At 46.5% G+C, this 19,257-nt stretch overlaps 1 protein-coding gene across 6 annotated transcripts in view; it reads left to right on the top strand.

Annotated features, from left to right (window-relative positions):
• The window catches only part of LOC126543027 (uncharacterized), a 248,848-nt gene that overhangs the window by 170,968 nt on the left and 58,623 nt on the right, over positions 1-19,257 (top strand). For 3 of the 6 annotated variants that reach the window (XM_055077589.2, XM_055077588.2, XM_050190173.3), the window contains 5 exons: positions 2,531-2,805; positions 4,434-4,628; positions 5,139-5,207; positions 9,908-9,985; positions 13,275-13,434. In XM_055077589.2, coding sequence (XP_054933564.1) covers positions 2,531-2,805; positions 4,434-4,628; positions 5,139-5,207; positions 9,908-9,985; positions 13,275-13,434 — 777 coding nt within the window. The remainder of the gene's footprint in view (positions 1-2,530; positions 2,806-4,433; positions 4,629-5,138; positions 5,208-9,907; positions 9,986-13,274; positions 13,435-19,257) is intronic. The other 3 variants (XM_055077590.2, XM_050190174.3, XM_055077591.2) reach the window with 3 other exon arrangements.

Raw genomic sequence — 19,257 nt, 5'->3', positions numbered from 1 at the left:
AGAAATCGAAATACTTGGAGGACTTGGAGCGCTCGCAGTCCCAGAAGAGGCACAGCGAGAGACTGGATCACGTAGAGGCACTGACAGCTTGCTTTCCCTTGCCACCGAAATTGTGCCAGATATGAGCCCAGCACGCGCAGTGGCTGTCCTCCCGGGCCAGTGAGCAGAGTGTCGACTTGGTCGACTTTGTCAGGCAACGTGGGAAAGTCGCTGGAAACGGCAGATACTTCGGCTCCGGAGTCAACCTTGAACTGCGCTGTGTAGTCGTCAACGGTGATGTCACCGAACTTTGCCGCGGCCGGCGTCGCGACAGCATGCAGGTGAAGAGAGCTGAGCTTGTACTGCTTGAACTTCCACGAGCAGCATACTTCGGCAAAGTGGCCTTCTTTTTTTGCAGAAGTTGCAGGCGGAGCATCGGGCTGGGCAGTCTGAACGTCTATGAGGCGCGCGGCCGCAGAATTCACATGAGGACGGCTCGCGGGAGCACTCTGCTTGCGGCTGCGGCGAACGAGACTTAGCGCCGGAGCGACGACGAGAGGGGAACTTGTTAGTTTTTGTGGCGTCGAGGTTGAGCTCGCGGGAGTGCTCGGTGCGGTTCTGGGGCAACACCTTTTCCCTGTCGGCGTCTTCGGATTGACGGGCTTGTGTCCAAGCGTCCTGGAGTGTCAACTTCGCGTTCCGGCACAGCTGGTCCGAGAGACGGTAGTCGCGGAGGCCGACGACGAACCGGTCACGTACAAGCCTTTCCTCGACAGCAGCTGACGGATAGTTACAGCGCTTAACCATCCTGCGCAGTTCTGCGTAGTACCTGTGGACGCTTTCGTCGGGTAGCTGAACACGTCTGTGGAACCGTGACGACTCGTAAAGCTCGTTTGCCGGGTGCACGAAGTGCTCAGTGAAGCGGGTGGCAATGGCTTGGTATGAAGCGAGCGACTGGGCGTCGAGCGAGAAGGTCTATAGAAGCGGGCGGACCTCCGGGCCCATGCAGTACAGTAGCGAGCGTACCTGCATGTCTTCCGACGCTTGCGTCAGTCCTGAAACCGCTGCATTGTCTTCGTAGCGGCTGAGCCATGTCGCCCACGTTGGTGGGTTCGCGAAGTAGAACGATGCCGGCGGCTGGAAGTTGATGCCATACAGTTTCAGCGGCTCGCTGGTCTCAAGGGACATCTTGGTGCTTGCCTTCCTATGAGGTGAGGGCTAAGGCAAGGGCTAAGGCAGGGGGGGATTTATCCAGCCACTTCTGACACCATGTCGCGTGGTTAGTGCCGCGGGGCACGGGCACGCAGGGACAGACCGACACGTACCACCGCTTGCTTAGACGAAAAGGGAATGACCCTCCTTTATGGGGCCCGAACATATATAGACACACACACAGGTCACAGGGGGCACCACACTCTGGTGGCAGCCTAACAAACAGGGCTGAACTGTGGCGATCTCTACAATTAGTTGTCAGTTGTGTTGCCCTGCAGGTAAAATGGTACTGCCACAGTGGCAAGCCAGGAATTTTTTTCAGGGGCAGGGGCATGCACCTGACCGGGCTGGGGGAAGGAAATGGGGGAGGGGGGCTGGGTAGGTGGCAGCGTCCTGGTACGCAGAAACCTCAAAGGTGGGCACGTTCACCCGCCCTCCTCAGGATACGTCCCTGTACGGCACTGTATTTACTCGTATCAGACCGCCCTTGTGTTTGGCATGCACGTTCTACTTTCGAAGTAAAAGTTTGAAGAAAAATAACGAAGAAAAGCAAAGGTCCCCGCAAGTTATGTGCCACAATGCATGCTGCATTCACACAATGACCATCTTTGGGAGCGTACTGATGAGTCAGTATGCTTCAGTGACAACGGGAGTGACATTGCGTGCAGGAGTGTTACAGAATGCAGCAGAACTTGATTATTGGAGCTGAATTTTGAATAAATGTGTGTGTAGTGTTTAGCTGGAGCTTGCATTATTTTTATGTCATTTGTGACATTATCCGTGGTTTTAGTGAGTGTTCATTTGATTAATTTGTGTAAGAGCCATACCCTGCTAAGATATTTTTTTTCAATCATAAAAAATAAAAAAGGTTGGCAGATCTCACGCACATGTAGGAATCAGTTATAAGCAAAGCTTTCTTTTATGTGTACAGAATTACCTTCACTTTGCTTCTTCTTTGCTACTGTATAGCTTTGCACTCTTAGCTCAATGCACAGGCGAGTTCCATTTTGTTTACTTCACCTCTCTCTCTACACTTGGCCACTTGTTGCCAACTTCTTCACTTCTTGTTGTGCTTTTCAATCTGGACACCTACCCAGTGCAATGTACCTATTTTGGGGGACAGGATGTTCACATCCCTAGGGGCACATACCCAGTTGCTCATGTCATATAATCAGCAAGACAGCAGCAGCTGACACCCGGTAAGTGGTGGGAAGAGTCATACTTCTACAATGTTTAGATCTTAGAAGAGCAAATATGCCAGTGAGGCAGAAGAGCCATTAGTGACAGGCAATGAATGCAACCAGATGTGCTCCCCCCCCCCCCCCCCCCCCTTCACCAGAAAGCCAAGATGTGGAGCTGGATGCGATCCTGGGTGAGCTGTGTGCTCTGGAGACGCAATTTGAGCGCGAGATCAGCCAAAAGGGCCACCTGCTCGGCCGCCACGCCAGCACGAGCCCAGTGCCACTCGTCGTGCCCTCAGTCACGGCAGCATCCGCCGTGATTGGCCAAGTGTCGCCTTTCAGCTCAGGCACCTCCAGCCAGCGTTCCTCTGGCCACAGCCGGTCCAGCTCTTCAAGTGGGGGTCGAACCAAGCTGGACTTCGGGCCTTTTCAGGCAAGAATGTTTTACGAGACAACGTGGTTTTGTTCCTATAGTCAGAACAGAATGACTGTGTTCAGACGCAGCTATGGCACAAGCTATCCTTTAGAAAAGGTCACAGGTTTTCATACTTGTCAAAGCCAGACACTAGTCTTTTTGCATGGCAATTAAAGACGCGCAATTTATATAAGGTGACGTTTTCTGAGTTTGTATCAATCGTCCGCAAGCATGTCACGGCACATCCATATTGTGCATGCTTATACAGGCATTCTAGTGCACTAGCGCTAAGGTTTCCAATCTGGCTAAAAGCGATTGTATGTCTGCCCGTGCACTGTGCGACCATGAAGAACCAACAGCAGTGCCGTGCACCGGAGAGAAGGCAAGGAGTAGGTACACTATGTGTTTAAGTAGAGTAACCACCTGCAGCCAATGACACGCTTACACCGCGCACAGTGCAGCCAATCGGAGTGAACACAGCACAACAGCTGCAGCCAATAGAAAGCCGCTCTCGGCTGCAGTTGTGGCCAGTGGGAGGAAGCACCGCATGCGGTTCTCCTCATCACTCGGATGGTTTAGCAGCGCGTTAGAACAAGTAGTGTCGCAGTTCTTTGGAGATGGGCCATGGATGAGGCGGTGCATTCATCTCCCCAACTCCCCAACAGCGACAACACCGCTTAGATGCCACCGTTCAAGCTATGAGGGTGAAGGATGCTGCCAAAGAGTATGCTGTGCGCTTGGTCAAATAAGTTCAGTGAAGCACACACCTACTGGCACATACCCAATAACTCAAGTTGGCATCAAAGAGCTTCGTGGGAGACTAACACGAACCGAGTAGCACATACCCGCGATAAGCAAAGGCAGTGTATGTAAAACTGGGGTTAACTGTGCTAGCGCACAATGGTTTGTACTTAGCCAGAGCTAAAGTGCCAGCCAATTTTCTTTTGTCCCAGTGGAAACAGACAGCGTAAGCAGTTGAAAAACAGCAGATAATGCAGTATTGACCCATCAGCCAGAATACTTGAAGAGGCGCACATTACTTGCACAAAATGTTGCAATATGCTGTTTTATTTATTCACTTTAGGGCACATGCCCCATTTACACAATTGAAGCCAACTAGAAATGGAGTCATAACCATTTAGCAGAAATTCTGTTCTAAATGTTGAAAAATGTGAAAATAAAAGTTTGGAGTGAAGTGTATTGCTGTTCTAGTTAAACCTCGTGCACAGCTTATTGGCGGAGCTTTGTTTGAATTGGTTTATAAAACGTCACCTGGCATATGCTGCCGTGCCAGTAAACCTTCCGTTGACAGTTCTTGAGTCTCACGTCTTTCACTTTGTTTTTCTATCTAATTTGTTGGCTTCTAATGTATCAAAAAAGGAAGCCATTGGCAGTCTCAGCTGGAAGCTATATTGGCTTTTGTTTATGATGATTTGCAAATGATTAGTTGGGGCTTTTCAGTTCTGCCACAACACAAAGGGACAAAAATGTTGTTAAATAAGAGCCGTTATGTTTGCTACACATATGAGCTGCACAGTCTTACTGGAAATGCACCAAATGTGTGTTTGGTAGCTGGATAAGAGAAGCATACTGTGCTTATCTTTTTGTGAGCACGGTTAATTCTGACCATTTTCTTTTTGGAACAGGATGGAATTGTGTCCACAAATGGAGCCATTAGGACAGACAGCCCTGACAATGACTCGGCTTTCTCGGACAATGTCTCGATGCTCTCCTCCGAGTCCTCAGCCTCGTCTGGTGGCGGAAACAATGTCCTGCGATCTAGTGCCGACAGCGTTCGCTTGCCCAAGGCCAACGCTGGCCTGGTGTCATCACCCTGTCAGGTGAGGGGAAATGCTGGCTTTGTTTGAAACATTGCATGCTGGTATGCCTGCACTTTTCATTGTCACTCAATTTAAATTTCAGGCATCAGTTGAGCATTTCTATGTGACAGATTTAATTTGCTTTGCCAGTGCAACAAATTTCTTTCACGTGTTCATGTCCGCATTATCCAGGGGCATGGTTGTAGTTACAAATGTTCTTGTACATACTATGTAGTATTACTATTGCTATAACAGGCCCAAAGTTAATAAATGTCTCACTGGATTTTTATTGTTTTTCTGTGCAGCAATCATGCCTGCTTTTTTTCTCAAAGCTTTGCTTTTGGCTTGGCCGAGCATCTGCACATTGTATTCGCTGAGAATGGGAACAATCAGTGCCATCTGTTTCGTTAGTCTGTCCTCAGTTGCACAACCTGTTGATTGTGCTTTCTGTGATGTGCCGCTTTCTCTTGCGCCTCCTCCCGAACTTCCCCAAGATGCATGTTTGTTGTCTGCCTGTGTATGTGTGTGCAGCTCTTAGAGGCCATCAATGCCCAGCTGAGGTCTGTTCAGGCAGGCATTGAGCTGGAGACCCCACCCCCAGTGAGTCATATTCTTCACAACTATGGCACTCGGCACAAAGCCTCTGTGCTGTTTGTCAATCCCGTAATTGTGTGTGTGTTTCTGAGTTGCAGCAAAGATAGTATGTGCAAGTCATGTTATGCACTCATTGGTCTGCATCAGCAGTTCTTCATTAAATTTTTGGTCGGGGTGTACCCTTGTGGAAAACTAGTAGTCTGCTTACATTAGTCTGACCTTGATGGTACAGACCAAGTTGTTCAAATTATCCAGCTAGTTGAATTAAACAAGGGGCAGGAAAAAGGCCGAAGTACACTGCTGGTTCATTTCGTAGGATTGGCCAGATTCTAACATGTCCTCTAATTGAACACGCACTCACTTTTTATGGATTCACAGTAGAAATGATATTAGAACAAAGTAAAAAAGATTAAACATACACAAATTTTTAGCAAGAAAAACGTAGCATGCTTGCAATCTGACTTTTTGCCACTAGCTTAGTGTCTAAAATAGCTTATCTTTTGCATCAGATTTCATAATCAAGGACTGAAGGGGGCATGCGGTCGTCACCGGCACGTTACGCAAGAACATGTTCTGTTGCCATCTTGTGATGGCAGTGGGGGGGATGTGGACTGCAAGCTGTTGCAAATGCGGTTCTGGGTGACCGTCAAAACATGCAGTCCTTGAAGCAATCTTTTGGGGAAGAAGTAAATACTATAATTAGATATTCATTGTGAGCTACCGTCCTCATTTGAAAATTTCCCTAACGCAGGCTAAAAAGAGCCAAGGCAAATTTTCTAGCAAAAGAAATGTGGCGGATGCTTAAGCTCCCCCTTTAAGAGGAAGCTTTAGCTCGGGCCCAACTCAGACGTGGCCTATTCAAATACATGTAAAACGCAAAAACGTTTTTCTGAGATAACCCCTGGACCGATTTAATGAAATTTGTTGCATTTGAGAGATAAAGTTAAATTCTAGTGACTGTTGGAAGCGAAATTTCGATTTAGGGCTTGCATTTTGTTAAAAGGATTTTCAAATATTCTACCGCTTGAAAAAAATAGAAGCACGACGTTTACAAATTCATAGCTCTGCATCAAAAACAGATATCGCGGTTCTGTAAACGGGACCCATTTGATCATTAAAAGCGGACAAATTCGGTATGTCATTTTACATGTTACGTGAATTTGTTACGTTGGTTACAAAGGTTCTGCAAAAGCTGTATTTACATAATACTAAATTTTTTTATATTCATGTGTAACATATAAATTTTGTCCGCTTTAGATGTACTATTAGGTGCAATTCACAGAATTGCTATATCATTTTTCGTTGTTGAGTTACAGAGTTATAAACTTGATCGTTTCGTTTTATGAAAATTTTCGATTTTTGCCAATTTTTAATAAAAATTTAATGACCTAACTAAAAAATTCGAAATGAACAGTCACTAGATTTTACGTTTTTCTTTTAAATGCAACAAACCTCGTCAAATTTGGTGCAGTGGTTGCCGAGAAAAACGAATTCTCCTTTTACATGTATTTAGATAGGAGCCCCCGAGCTAAAGCTTCCTCATAAGAGTGGAACGCAATAGCATTCAAAGGCCCCTGACTCACGCTTCCCAGCAACTTCCCAGATCTCACGCTTCCCGGCAACTGGAACGTATGTAACCATAATGTTTACTGGGATACGCTGGGCGGGAACGCTATGCACGGAGGTGGGCTTTCTGGTAGAAACGTGGCCTCTTGTGTGGGCCACGATGCGACGGAGGCCAGCTGGAGGTATTGCAAGGAACTGGGTGCGCCTCTCCGTGGCCCCCAAGGCACCCATACGCCGGCGTGTGGCACCCATACACCCAGACGCCGCAGCTGGCTAGTGAATAGTAGAAACGCTGGAAAAGGATTTTTTTTTTTAGTTTTCACATAACAGAATTATGTTTTCTCGTATAGTCAAATTACAATCCTAGAGCTATCATGTCTGTAGGTTGTGTGTAAGCCATAGTTTACGATTTTTCTGTGCATTTTACCTTGAGAAATTCAATTAGTTGAGTAAATTCCTTGCGTCACATGGAGGGCCTGGGTATGGGTGGTTCTAACATCTTTTCGCCAATGCGATGTCCGACACCGACACCGGATTTTTTGCGACATGGGCTCCTTAACGCTGTCGCATTAAAACACAAGGAGGACTCGTATGGTGCTTTTTCGCCTTGACATGATCAACCAACAAGCTCGCATTGCAACCCTGGTCAAGAACAGCTGTTTTCAGGTGTTTGATACATTCACTGTCCCCTAGCACTGCAGACACTGTAGCCACTGGAGTCACCATTGGGGTCATGCATCTTCAAGCCAATCAGACAAGCTCGAATTATTCAGTGATTGCCAATTTTAGGATCGAAATAGTGAAAGCTTTGACCCATAGAAATGTTGAAGGGCTGGCACGGACTTTTTGTTGGGAATGAACTAACCACAACATCGAGCTATCTGGAGTTGAATTAACTGGAAGCCTAGTGTATTTCGTGGCCTACTAAAAGAAAACACGTTATGCTTCCTGGTTCAGTTGGAAAATTATATTTGGGGCCATTCCATGCATGCTGTGCACCTCACTAAGGACTGGTACAGATGTTCCGGTTGTGCCAATGTGCTACCTTTCCAACCTGCTGTGTCAAGCTGGGCCAGAGCCGTAAGAATGTACCCAGGCTACCTCAGAACATTAAAACAGCGCAACCAGCAGTAAACGCCAGCCAGCACTGCCAGGCGACCAGATGTGCTCTGCTGGCTCGGTCACCCGCCATCAGGAGACATCTCGGTTGATTTAAATGACTTGTCACGTGGCAGTTGTAAATTCTAATCACTTAATGTGTTTATTTTATTAGCGTATGGTTGTATTGTTTACCTCAATGCAAGTGCACATAGTTGTAAAATGTAAATGCAAAAGTTTTTGATTGGCTGTGGGTTGCTTGCAAGCAACACCGTAGCTGTGCACAAGTCGATTTGAGTTTAGGGATGTTTGGTATGAAGTAATTTGAAGCACCCATGCTGTAGGAATGGTATCAGTTTTGTTTTCTGCTGAAAGAACACTCTTAGAGGCCTCGCTGCAAATTTTTTGGCCACGCACAACGCTTATGTCCTTAAAAGCGAATTGCAAGGAAGTTTCACTTTGGCTAAGTTTTTATAAATGAGTAGTGTGTACCACTGAACCAATCTTAGCAAAGCCGCAGCGCTGACAATTGTGCAGTTTCTTTGTTAACAGCCTTTGCTCAGCACCTAAGCAGATGAGGCATGCACGTGGTGGTTTCGCTGTGATGCAAGTCCCAGCACGTCGCATCCATTATCTTTCAGCATGCCATGGGCAGCCACAGGCGCCGGGCACTAGGGCTGGCTCGTATAGCTACGCCTGGAGAACCACACAGTCTGATTGGAGCATGTGGTAGTCCGTATGTCTCACATGGGGAGAGGGCTCATTGTGGCAACCTGCGGCAGCCGTGGGATCTGTGCAACGCAGCTGCGTGGTCTCTCAGATTGCAGAGGTCAGGCTGAGAAGCTGCTTGTTAGGTCATGTGTCACTTCCAGTGAGCGGTAATGGCGTAATTTTTTTTTCCATTTATTTATTTATTTATTTATTTATTTATCATACACTCAGGGCCAGAAGCATTACAGAGGGAAGTGGTGCAAAAGAAGACGTGGCACATAGGAAGTAAACAAAATGCATCCATTAATAGGAACAACACGCAATGCTAGCATACAAGAGGTGTCTTTCTATACAATGTTAGCTGCTGTGTCACAAAAAAGAAATCCTTGTTATAAAAGGTTAGCTAAAGTTTCACGAAAAAGACAGTTATCATTAGTGTTTATGATGTCGGTGGGAAGGTGATTTCGATTTCAGTATGAAAAACGACTGTTTTTGTGAGCTGTTCATTCTCCTGCTCGTATTTCAAACGTTAAATTTTGCACGAGAGCTACTTTATAACTACATTATCTTTAACTAGGATACTTGCACAGCCTTTTTCTCTTGGAGAAATAAATCAATCCTGATTCTTGATATTTTATTGCAGTTGGTGCTTAATATGGAAATGCAAGTGAAAAGTAGTAATGTGCGTAAACATGTTTGTGCCAATCTAGGCTGACACACATGCAAGAATTCGCACTGGAAACGGGGTATAGTTAATTACACACTTTTGCAGGATGCGCTGATCGGAAACTGCTTGCATGCTTGTGTGGTGCATAGAATCCTGGTGTCACATGTTATTGACCTTTAGAATTTGTGTGCCCGTCACATTGTAATTGACTTTGTTTATAGTGTTGATCCAATTGTGTGTTATCCCAGGCCTAGGCAAACTTTTTGTATGACAATGTCATTTCTTATCTGCGCTCGTACCTTTCTTAGTTTGCCTGACATGCATGATCAGATGTGATGTATGACCGCTAAGTTTAAAGAAACTCGGCTCATGTTACTCTTGCCATCGATTTACATCATCCTGTGGACTGGCTTGAATGTGTCGTGACGTACGCTGAACAAGCTCAGATTCGCTACTGCACCTGTGCAGCAGCGAAGCTTCTTGTTTGAACTTGAGAGAAAGGAGGAAAGCAGGTTGTATCTTTGTGAACCAAACTGTGTGCCATTCTTTACGTGACCATGTTGTGTTGTGCACCATGTGAGCCTCTCATATTTCTCTGCTTGTTAGTACCTTTTCTCCTTTTTCTCTTCACCTTTCTCTCTCTCCAACCCTCCTCTCTCTTCAGGCAGAGCAAGCTGCACGTCTCAAGGCTGAAAAGATTAAGATAGCTTTGGAGAAAATGAAGGAAGCCAGCGTGCAGAAGGTAGCCAACACCTCTTCTGTGTGAATGTCTCTGGTGCAGCTTTTGCACTGCTTGTGGCTGTGTTGCGTGCCCACTTCAGCCGTCACGTTAATGCTCCTGCATTATGCATCAGGTGAGGTGTGGCCGTGGTGTGAATGTAATGGCACTGTACGGTCGACTCTGCCAAGGAGGCCCAGTGGGCACAAACAAACCACACTGTCACCCTGTGCCATTATCGTGCACATTTCCAGATAGCCACCAACAGTGTTGTGCGTTAGCTTCAGCTAGGAGCTTTTGTTTCTAATGCACAAAATAATAATAGCGATAGTATCAGTGTCACGGCTTGTCACCCGTTCACCGTCGGCACGAAGTCGTCGATGTGGCATACAAGCCAGTTGGTCGTTCCACGCTCAAGCGAACATGGCCAAGGAGTCAGAGTTGGGCGAGAGAGAAAAAAAAAATTTTATCCACTGGCAACGATACACAAATTAAAAAAAAAAAACAGAAAGACACTACACACATGCACTTAATATAGATCAATGACGACGACAAAAGAAATACGAGCAATTAGCGGTGGATATAAAAATTAACAGTACACAAGAATACACTTAACGGTGGTCCACTAAACAGAGTTCAGAAGAAAACAAATGATGGCATACGCATGGCCGGGCAGCAGCAGCAAGTCCAGTTGATGGCAGAGTTTTCCCGAAGAACGCTGGCAAGCCGATCTCATTGCAGTGGATGCGATTGCTGGGCTGGGTTTCCCAGGAGTCTAGGTCTGACGTCTTACCTCAAGCAGGTTGAGCTAACTTGAGGGAAACTACCGTGAGCTTCGTTGCAGACATGGGTTTGTCGTCTCTTATGTCGACTCGCCACTCGCAGTTCAGACGTGGCTAGGCGGCCCAGGCAATGCTGGACGGCACTAGCCCCTCGACGCTTCTCAGCAGATCGTAGGTTCAGTTTCTAGACTGCTTAGCTCAGTCTAAAACCTGCGTTTAAATAACTTCTCCTTTCCCTAGTTCCCTGTGTAGGGGAACAGCAGATATTGGTGACGATCCAGCGAAGTTCACCCATTTGTATCCTGGCTCCTCCCAAGATCTTGGCCGCACCTCTCTTAATTAGGGGCGATTCCCCCCTGCTGCTAGAGGTGGCACACTTGTATTGCACCGCACACGCACACCCTCGAGTCCGTGGAGGGCCTCTATTGTCCATTCACAAACACACAAGGAACGACGCCAGCCGCCCATACGGTGCCGTCGACGCACGTACACTGTCAGCAATTCGTGGGCACGGGATTGCACAGAGGCACCACTTCATTCGGGTTATTCGCACCCCTGCCATCTTGGCAAGCTTCTCAATGCATGCGTGGGGCAGAGGATACAGAGGGGTTCCTACAAAAAGATGTTGGGGCATCACGGTTGTGCCAACAACAACGACAAAAAAAAAAAGTAATCTGTAAGCCTGCCTTAGAAATTTTTTCGGCCGCTTGCCCAAGTGACCGGCAATACCCGTCTTGCTCGCCGGTCCCTATTCCCACGACCGTTTTGGTGCCCGTTGATCGGTGCTTCACCGAATTGAATAATGCCGCACCTTGACAGTCAGTGTGAGGTATTTAAGCCCTGAAAGAAAAAACAGTGGTGCTTTTATTTTTTCACTCTTTTCTATCTCTCATTTGTTCCCCTGTGATCAATTTATCTGTGAGGTTCTGCTGTGCAATGTTGTATCATGCTGCACTCTTCAGTGAAGCAAGTGAGGTGCAGTTCCAGGTGCCTGATCATTTCCCAATGGGGGAAACATGTGAGGAAAAACCAAAAACACAACTTTGTGAAAAAACAAAAGAATGCAGCATGAGCTTGAATCTTTACAAGTCCATTGAACAATGAAACACTGCAATCGGCGATGTTTGGTAGTAGCACACAATTTTTAAAGCAACATGTCACAACAACAAGGATCATTTGGGCACACGTGCAGAGGTGAGCATGTGAAACCGAATTAGAATCTCTGGCTGTTATGCTCCGGGGACAGAAAAAAAAAAGTAGCAGTGACACGTTACCGTATTCAATGAAACTACTAAGTGACTTCAGTAGACAAGCATATGCAATTGGCAAACAGCCACCAGTAAGGGCTGCACAACACTTTATGCTGAAGGCTATGCTGCTCTTGCTCTTTTTCTGCCATCTTTTAGTGCTCACACTTGGTCCACATACTTGTGGTGCATCAATTACTTGGCGGCACCATAATGGTAGTGCCATTACAAAGTTTGGCTGCTTTGGCACGAGCTAACAGCTGCTTGCTGTGTAAAATGAATGAATGACCCTTACGATAAAGAATTTCATATAATTAGTTTTTTTACGAGCTTTTTATGCCTTTTCATGCTGACCTACAGCAAGTGCAGCTTGACAGCAAGGGTCAAATTGAGGTCCAGCCCGCCGCAGCATTTCTGGAAATATTCAGACCTATACTAAGAATAGGGTGTGTGAATAGTGATTTTTGAGACTGAATCGAATATGAATCAACTAGTGCCAGAAGTGAATTGAAACGAATATTGAATAGTTCTCGAATAATGAAACATTCGTTATCACATTTAATATGAAACAATGTTCATATCCTAGTATTCTTAAAGTTAGCTAGTTCTGTCATTACATAGTACATTGTGAGGTGTTGTTTATTAAAAGCACAAATGGAGCATTAGGAGCAAACAAGGAGTTCTTTCACATGCACAGGACTCTGCAGAGGGCGTAAATAATCATTGTATAGCCTGTAAAATATTGCTACCTAAGCGACATAGCCTGCTCCATTACGCAAGTTCTAATGTTGAAAATTGAAAATCCTAAATTTTGGCATTGAAAATTTAGCATACTTTTGCTCCAACTTTACGTTTAATTGGGTTCAGTTGCTGTTGATGTTTTGAAATATTCGAAATATATTTGCATTTATGAATAATGACTATTTGATTCAAAGACCGAATTGAATAGGGCACGATTTTATACGTTATTCCAAAGTTACAAATATTTGCGCACTCCTAACTAAAGAGTCGTGTGTTTTGCCTTCTCTTGTTTGGGGCAGGGCTCACTTGAATGCACGTGTAGAAGCTAGTTGGCGCATTGTGCTTTGAATAAAACTCTGATGTTTTACATTCTTTGACAAGTGTTCAATAAATTGCCGCAAAACCAGAGCTGGACGGCATAGTCACTGCAGAGCTGTGGATCACACCACTGCATGGCTGGGGAAAGGCTGGCCGCAGACACGTGTGTGTGTGTGCACTTGCGGCACGTCGCAGGAGAGTTGAGAGTTTGCCACTGCTGTGCAGCTGTTCATCAAGGCGTTCAGTGCGGACAACAGCGCAAAGAGCCTGCTGGTGGATGAGCGCATGAGCATCGTTCATGTGACCCGCCTGCTGGCTGACAAGAACCACGTCCCCATGGATCCCAAGTGGGCCATCCTCGAGAGCATCCCGCAGCTCTACATGGGTCAGTCTACTGTGCCTCATCTTTCATGAAATTTCTGTAGATACTTCTGCGAGATAGGCCAGTCAGGCATTGCTGTGACTGACCACATTCTGAAAGAGCCTGTTTTGAGGCCAAAGCCTCTTCAATATGGTTGTGCAACTGAGGCTGTCATTAATTTTTTAAGTCTCACAAAGTTTGGCATGTCATATGTCTCGTCCAGTAAAGGGGGTCCATCTTGGAGACTGTTAACAGATCATTGACTTAGTGATCCTGACACCAGAGTACAATATGTGCCTCAGAAGGACTTCAGTTTGGCCTAGTTGGTGTTTACTGCATACCGTATTGACCGCAAATAAAGATGGGGGCAGCCGGAGAGAACACAAAAACGACACGGGCGGCAACTTTCACCTGGTTTATTCATGGCAACCCGTGGGCATATATAGACAAATAAAACATGTGCAGAATGCAGCAACCAAGAACACTGATCAGCCTAGCATGGCAACCAAGTATAAAAAAAATCTATCTCCGATTGAAACAGCCTAATGGAAGTGTCACTAACACAGTCTTGGCCTTTCTTTCTTTATGTGATATGCCTCCATCAGTTTGCGTGCAGTCTGGTGCTGGCTTCTCCCAAGTACCTTTATCTCCTTAAAAAGTGGTGCACAGGGGCAGGCATTGCAGTGCGACCAGGCAAGTGCGCCAATTCATCTTTCGTTAACTTTTGCTCATGTTCCCTGGCTCGATCATTCAGGCACCGTCCTGTCTGCCCTATGTAGGACTTAAACGAGAAGAAAGGGGGTTAACCGAGGGGCCCGATTTTTATTGGTTGTATCTTAAGAAGCCAACAAACACTGACACCGAGGACAACATAGGGAAAATTACTTGTGCTTAATAAATGAAATAAAGAAACGATAACTTAATGGAAATTGAAGTAGATGAAAAAAAAAACTTGCCGCAGGTGCGAACCATACCCACAACCTTCGCGAAATGCGAAGGTTGTGGGTTTCTTTAAACTCAGAAACCGGCTTCCAATCGAACAGTATCCGCCATTCATAGGACTTTGACGTTTTGTAAAGACAACGAGCTTGTTCTTTTGGAAGCAGACAGAAAGGGGGGGGATTTGTTGTGCTCCCAAAGGGCATGTTTGGTGCTAAAGCCTCTGAGGCACAGAAGAAGAATTTTAAACCTATTAGGAACTCTGAAACTAGAGTAAAAAACAGGGTTGTAAGAATGTGCAAGTCTCTTAATCTCGATAAACTAGCTAGGGACATCAGTAGCGCTTCAGGCGCCACGCAAAGTGTTTTATTTACTGCGAAGACGCATAATCCCGGCATCCCACTCGGGACAATAGTTAGCGAGTGTCGAACATAGCAGGTTGAAGTTAACCGCTCCATTTTGAAGAGTTTGAAGACGCTTGTTATATCCGACCCCTTTGTTACAAAAAGCTCTGACGAGGTTGTTAATTTTCTAAGGGCTAATCAGGATGCAGGTCCGGCTTTTTTGGTAGATGTAGAATATCTTTTCTACTCTGTTCCTCATGAAGATTTGTTTGTTGCTGTGAAGTTGTGTATTGAAGAAAATGGCACTATTCCCTTTCAGAACACAGCTGGTATCTTGGTGGAAGATTTTTTAACGCTTTTAGAAACTTATCTGAATAGCACTTTTATCAGTTTTGACGAACACTTCTATCTGCAGAAACGTGGAATCTGCATTGGCTCGTGCATTGCGCCACTTTTGTGTAAAATGTTTTTAGCTACCATAGACAAAGCGCTTGATCAGGCATTTGGCAGTGTGCTTTTAAACATTTTAAAAGTTTTTATATATATGGATGACTTTTTAATTGTTTTTAACGGGCGAGGAAGTTTAACTACTAGTGGCAGCATTCTGGCCATTTTTAGACAACACGGTAAAGGGCTTTCTTTTACTCACAAGCTTCCACTTGACAGTTCCCTGCGTTTTTCAGACCTACGCATTTCCTTTGCTAAAGGCCACGTGTGCTGGCAGTACTTCCCTCGGGCACAGAAGGGTTTGGTGCCATGTGACTCCTCCCAGTCAAAGATTGTTAAACGAGGAGTAGCGATGCTCTGCTTAGAATCGGTTCTCCGCAAGTTGTGTGTGCACAACATGCAGCTTGCCTTTGACAATCACATTTTCCGTCTTAAGATGACAAGGTTCCCTGACTCGATGGTAACGCCAGTGGTGAAAACCCCCCTGCAGAAGGTAAAAGGCTCTAGGAGCAAAGCAAGGGTGAGGACGACTACTATGGCCATAAGACCTGAAGTGGTGCTGTATATTCACAGGGTCACTCACAACCTAAGGAAGCTGGCAGGCAGGTATGGAGCCCCCTTGTCTTTTCAGCCCCTTTTTAGCTGGCGCGGCTTTGCCCCCGCACCTCCCGTGATCCTAAAGGAAGGCAAGGCTTTGGCAAAAACCACACCAAGCCGTATGCAAAATGCAATGTAGGAGTTGTGTACGAAATCCCCCTGGCGTGTGGCAAGTCCTACATAGGGCAGACAGGACGGTGCCTGAATGATCGAGCCAGGGAACAGGAACAAAAGTTAACGAAAGATGAATTGGCGCACTTGCCTGGTCGCACTGCATTTCCTGCCCCTGTGCACCACTGTTTAAGGAGATGAAGATTCTTAGGAGAAGCCAGGACCAGACTGCAGGCAAACTGATAGTGACACTTCCATTAGGTTGTTTCAATCAGAGATGGATTTTTTTTATAATTGGTTGCCCCACTAGGCTGATGAGTGTTCTTGGTTGCTGCGTTCTGCGCATGTTCTATTTGTCTATATATGCCCATGGGTTGCCTGAATGACCCAGTTGAAAGTTACCGCCCGTGCCATTTTTGTGTTCTTGCCCGCTGTCCCCGTCTTTATTTGCGGTCAATGTGATATACAATATGTGCCATTACAAGGATTTTAATGCGACTCATTCTGGAGGCAGTGCAATCAGGGTCATGGGTGGGCCAATGCTGATATCGCAACATTGCAGCTGTAGAACCAGCTGGAGACCTGGCTTCCTTGATTCGTTCTCGAAGTTCAGTGTCATGCTGAGTAGGCATGCCTACGATTCTGACATTCAGAAAAATCTGAAACTAATCAAGTTTACCTTCACAGAATGGACATTTATTTACACTTAAGTTTATTAGAGGTTGGATTGCGCAACATTTTGATGAGACACACAGAAGAGACACACACCACAGAGCGCTACTTGCAACTATCGTTTTATTCCCTTGTCAGTGGAATAAATACAGCAAGATACTCAGGGGGGAGGGCGGTAGCGACAAAAAAACAAATAAACAAGAAACAAAAATAGTTTTGACAAACATTGCCATCTACCAATGCCAAGCCGGCTTTGTCATGTGATCGTTTTTGCTGCACTCAACATCACAAAAAAAGGCAGGGATACGAAATTTCAGCAAGGGCTCTAGGAGCAAAGCAAGGGTGAGGACGACTACTATGGCCATAAGACCTGAAGTGGTGCCGTATATTCACAGGGTCACTCACAGCCTAAGGAAGCTGGCAGGCAGGTTTGGAGTCCCCCTTGTCTTTTCAGCCCCTGCTAAGCTGGCGCGGCTCTGCCCCCGCACCTCCTGTGATCCTAAAGGAAAGCAAGACTTTGGCAAGAACCACACCAAGCCGTATGCTTATAACCGTATGCTTATAAGCCGTATGATTATAACGTTTCAAGAGCAGTCGCCGGACACCTTGGGATACATTGTAGAGATTGCGGATGTTGTCCATTATTCAAGAATTGTAAGATTGTGAGCAAAGATGGTAGCCAAATAACGCGGGAGATAATCGAAGCCGCTGAAATTGTGCGTTTGGGAAGTATGTGCGTGAGCATGCCCTCAGTATCCCTTGGTGCAAAGGAATTAGATTTCCTCACGCGCTAATCTGAAATTTCGTATCCTGGTCTTTTTTGTGATGTCGAGTGCAGCAAAAACGATCACATGACAAAGCCGGCTTGGCATTGGTAGACGGCAATGTTTGTCAAAACTATTTTTGTGTTTTGTTTATTTGTTTTTTTGTCGTTACCGCCCTCCCCCCTGAGTATCTTCCTGTATTTGTTCCACTGACAAGGGAATAAACAATAGTTGCAAGTAGCGCTCTGTGGTGTGTGTCTCTTCCGTGTGTCTCGTCAAAATGTTGCGCAATCCAACCTCTAATATGCTATACCAACACGCCCAGTCGTCAACCTTGGCAAGTTACACTTAAGCTCATCGTTCTCACTCTCAGATGGCACATACCGTAATTATTTCAAGGAAATGTGACCACAATTTTGCAATGCAAGAGGTGACTTTCCAGTCATGCGAAATAAAAATGAAACATAAGATCACGACTGTAATGTGAAGTGAACTGAAAAAGAAATGGTATCTTTATTCAAGGAATCATCATAATTTGGCACTGAGTTATCTTCGCTCATTATCGTCAATTGAGGAGGCAGAGCTTTCCTTGGGCGGTATTCTCGGGCAACCACTTTCGGAGATAGTTTCACTTTTGCTAAACTTCGTGTGACTCAGTACTGAATGCATTGGTGACAGCGTTTCTCGTGCCGTACCAAGCTTGCTACCGTCGTTGGCCGTATACTTCAAGAGGTCTGGAGCTGAGATGGGTCGAGTGTTGCGAAAGCAAAACTATATTTATTTGAAAGTGATGCCGGAGAATCAAGTCACGTTCCGTGCCATCAAGCTCATTTGAGATTGAGGACTTGTTAAAAGACCGCACAACAAATTAATTCAGGATAATGATGATGATGAAGCAACATTTACTAGGCCCGAAATAAATCGGTTGTGCACGCAGGCACCAGATGGGGTGGTTCCCTAGTTGTGGGACCCATATGTTCCCAGCAGCTCCTGGCCCCTGTCCGTCAGTGCGAGCTGAATCGGTAGGGCGGGGCTGAATAACAAGGTCTCCCATCGCTCAAGGGGTTGGGGATTGGGGGTGCTGGTGGGAAGGGGAGGAGGAGGGGGGGTCTTGAGTTCTGTGCACTCTGCCAAGACGTGTGGCAGGGTGCCCTTTTCTCTTCTGCAAAAAGGACAGAGCATATCGTATTCCGCAGGGTACACGCGGTTCATGAGTACAGGATGCGCAAGCGATCCCGCCTGCGCTCGACGCAAGATCGTCTGTTGTCGCCTGGGGAGTTTGGGGTGTGGTTCTGGCAGTCTGCATCTGTCTTCTCAGTACATCCGGGTAATGTCCCGAAAGCTGGTAACCGGGTGCGGTAGCTCTTCCGGCTCGTGCTCGGCCCGGATTGACATTTCTCGGGCATGGTAGTCGGCGATGGTGTTGCCTGCTACCTGCGAGTGAGCCGGGACCCACACGAGCTCTATGGCTCTTCCCGGGGGCTTGTGCTTGGCTAGAATGGCTCGGGCCGCGGAGGAGATTACCCCCCATGCGGAAGCTTCTGTAGGCTCTCGTTGAGTCGGTGACTACGGTGTCTACGCTCGGCTGTGCGAGTGCGAGGGCCACGGCCACTTCTTCGGCAACTGCGGGGTCTGTTGTCTTCAGGGACACGCTGACGATCAGCCTGTCTTTTGATGTAACCACCACCGCTGCACGTCACTGTGTTTTCGGAGCGAGGCGTCCGCGTAGAGGACCCTGGGGTTCTCTTCCAGCTCCTGGGCTAGGGCTTTGGCTCGCGCGGTGCGCCTCTCATCGTCCTTGCCCGGCGTCATGTTCTGGGGAAGGGGGTTTGGTTTGAATGATCGTTTTCCAGTCTTCCGGAAGAGCCGTCTTGATGGGTACTGGCTCGATCTGCCATCCTATCTTGCGTAGGACGGCTCGTCTGTCTTCCATGTGACTGAGCCGGATTCTCTAATTAGAGAGGTGGGCTTAT

This window comes from Dermacentor andersoni, chromosome 2 (assembly GCF_023375885.2).
Source record: "Dermacentor andersoni chromosome 2, qqDerAnde1_hic_scaffold, whole genome shotgun sequence".
Taxonomy (NCBI): Eukaryota; Metazoa; Arthropoda; class Arachnida; order Ixodida; family Ixodidae; genus Dermacentor; species Dermacentor andersoni.
The sequence above is the reverse complement of the archived record's forward strand: the minus strand, read 5'-3'. Positions and strand labels throughout refer to the sequence as shown.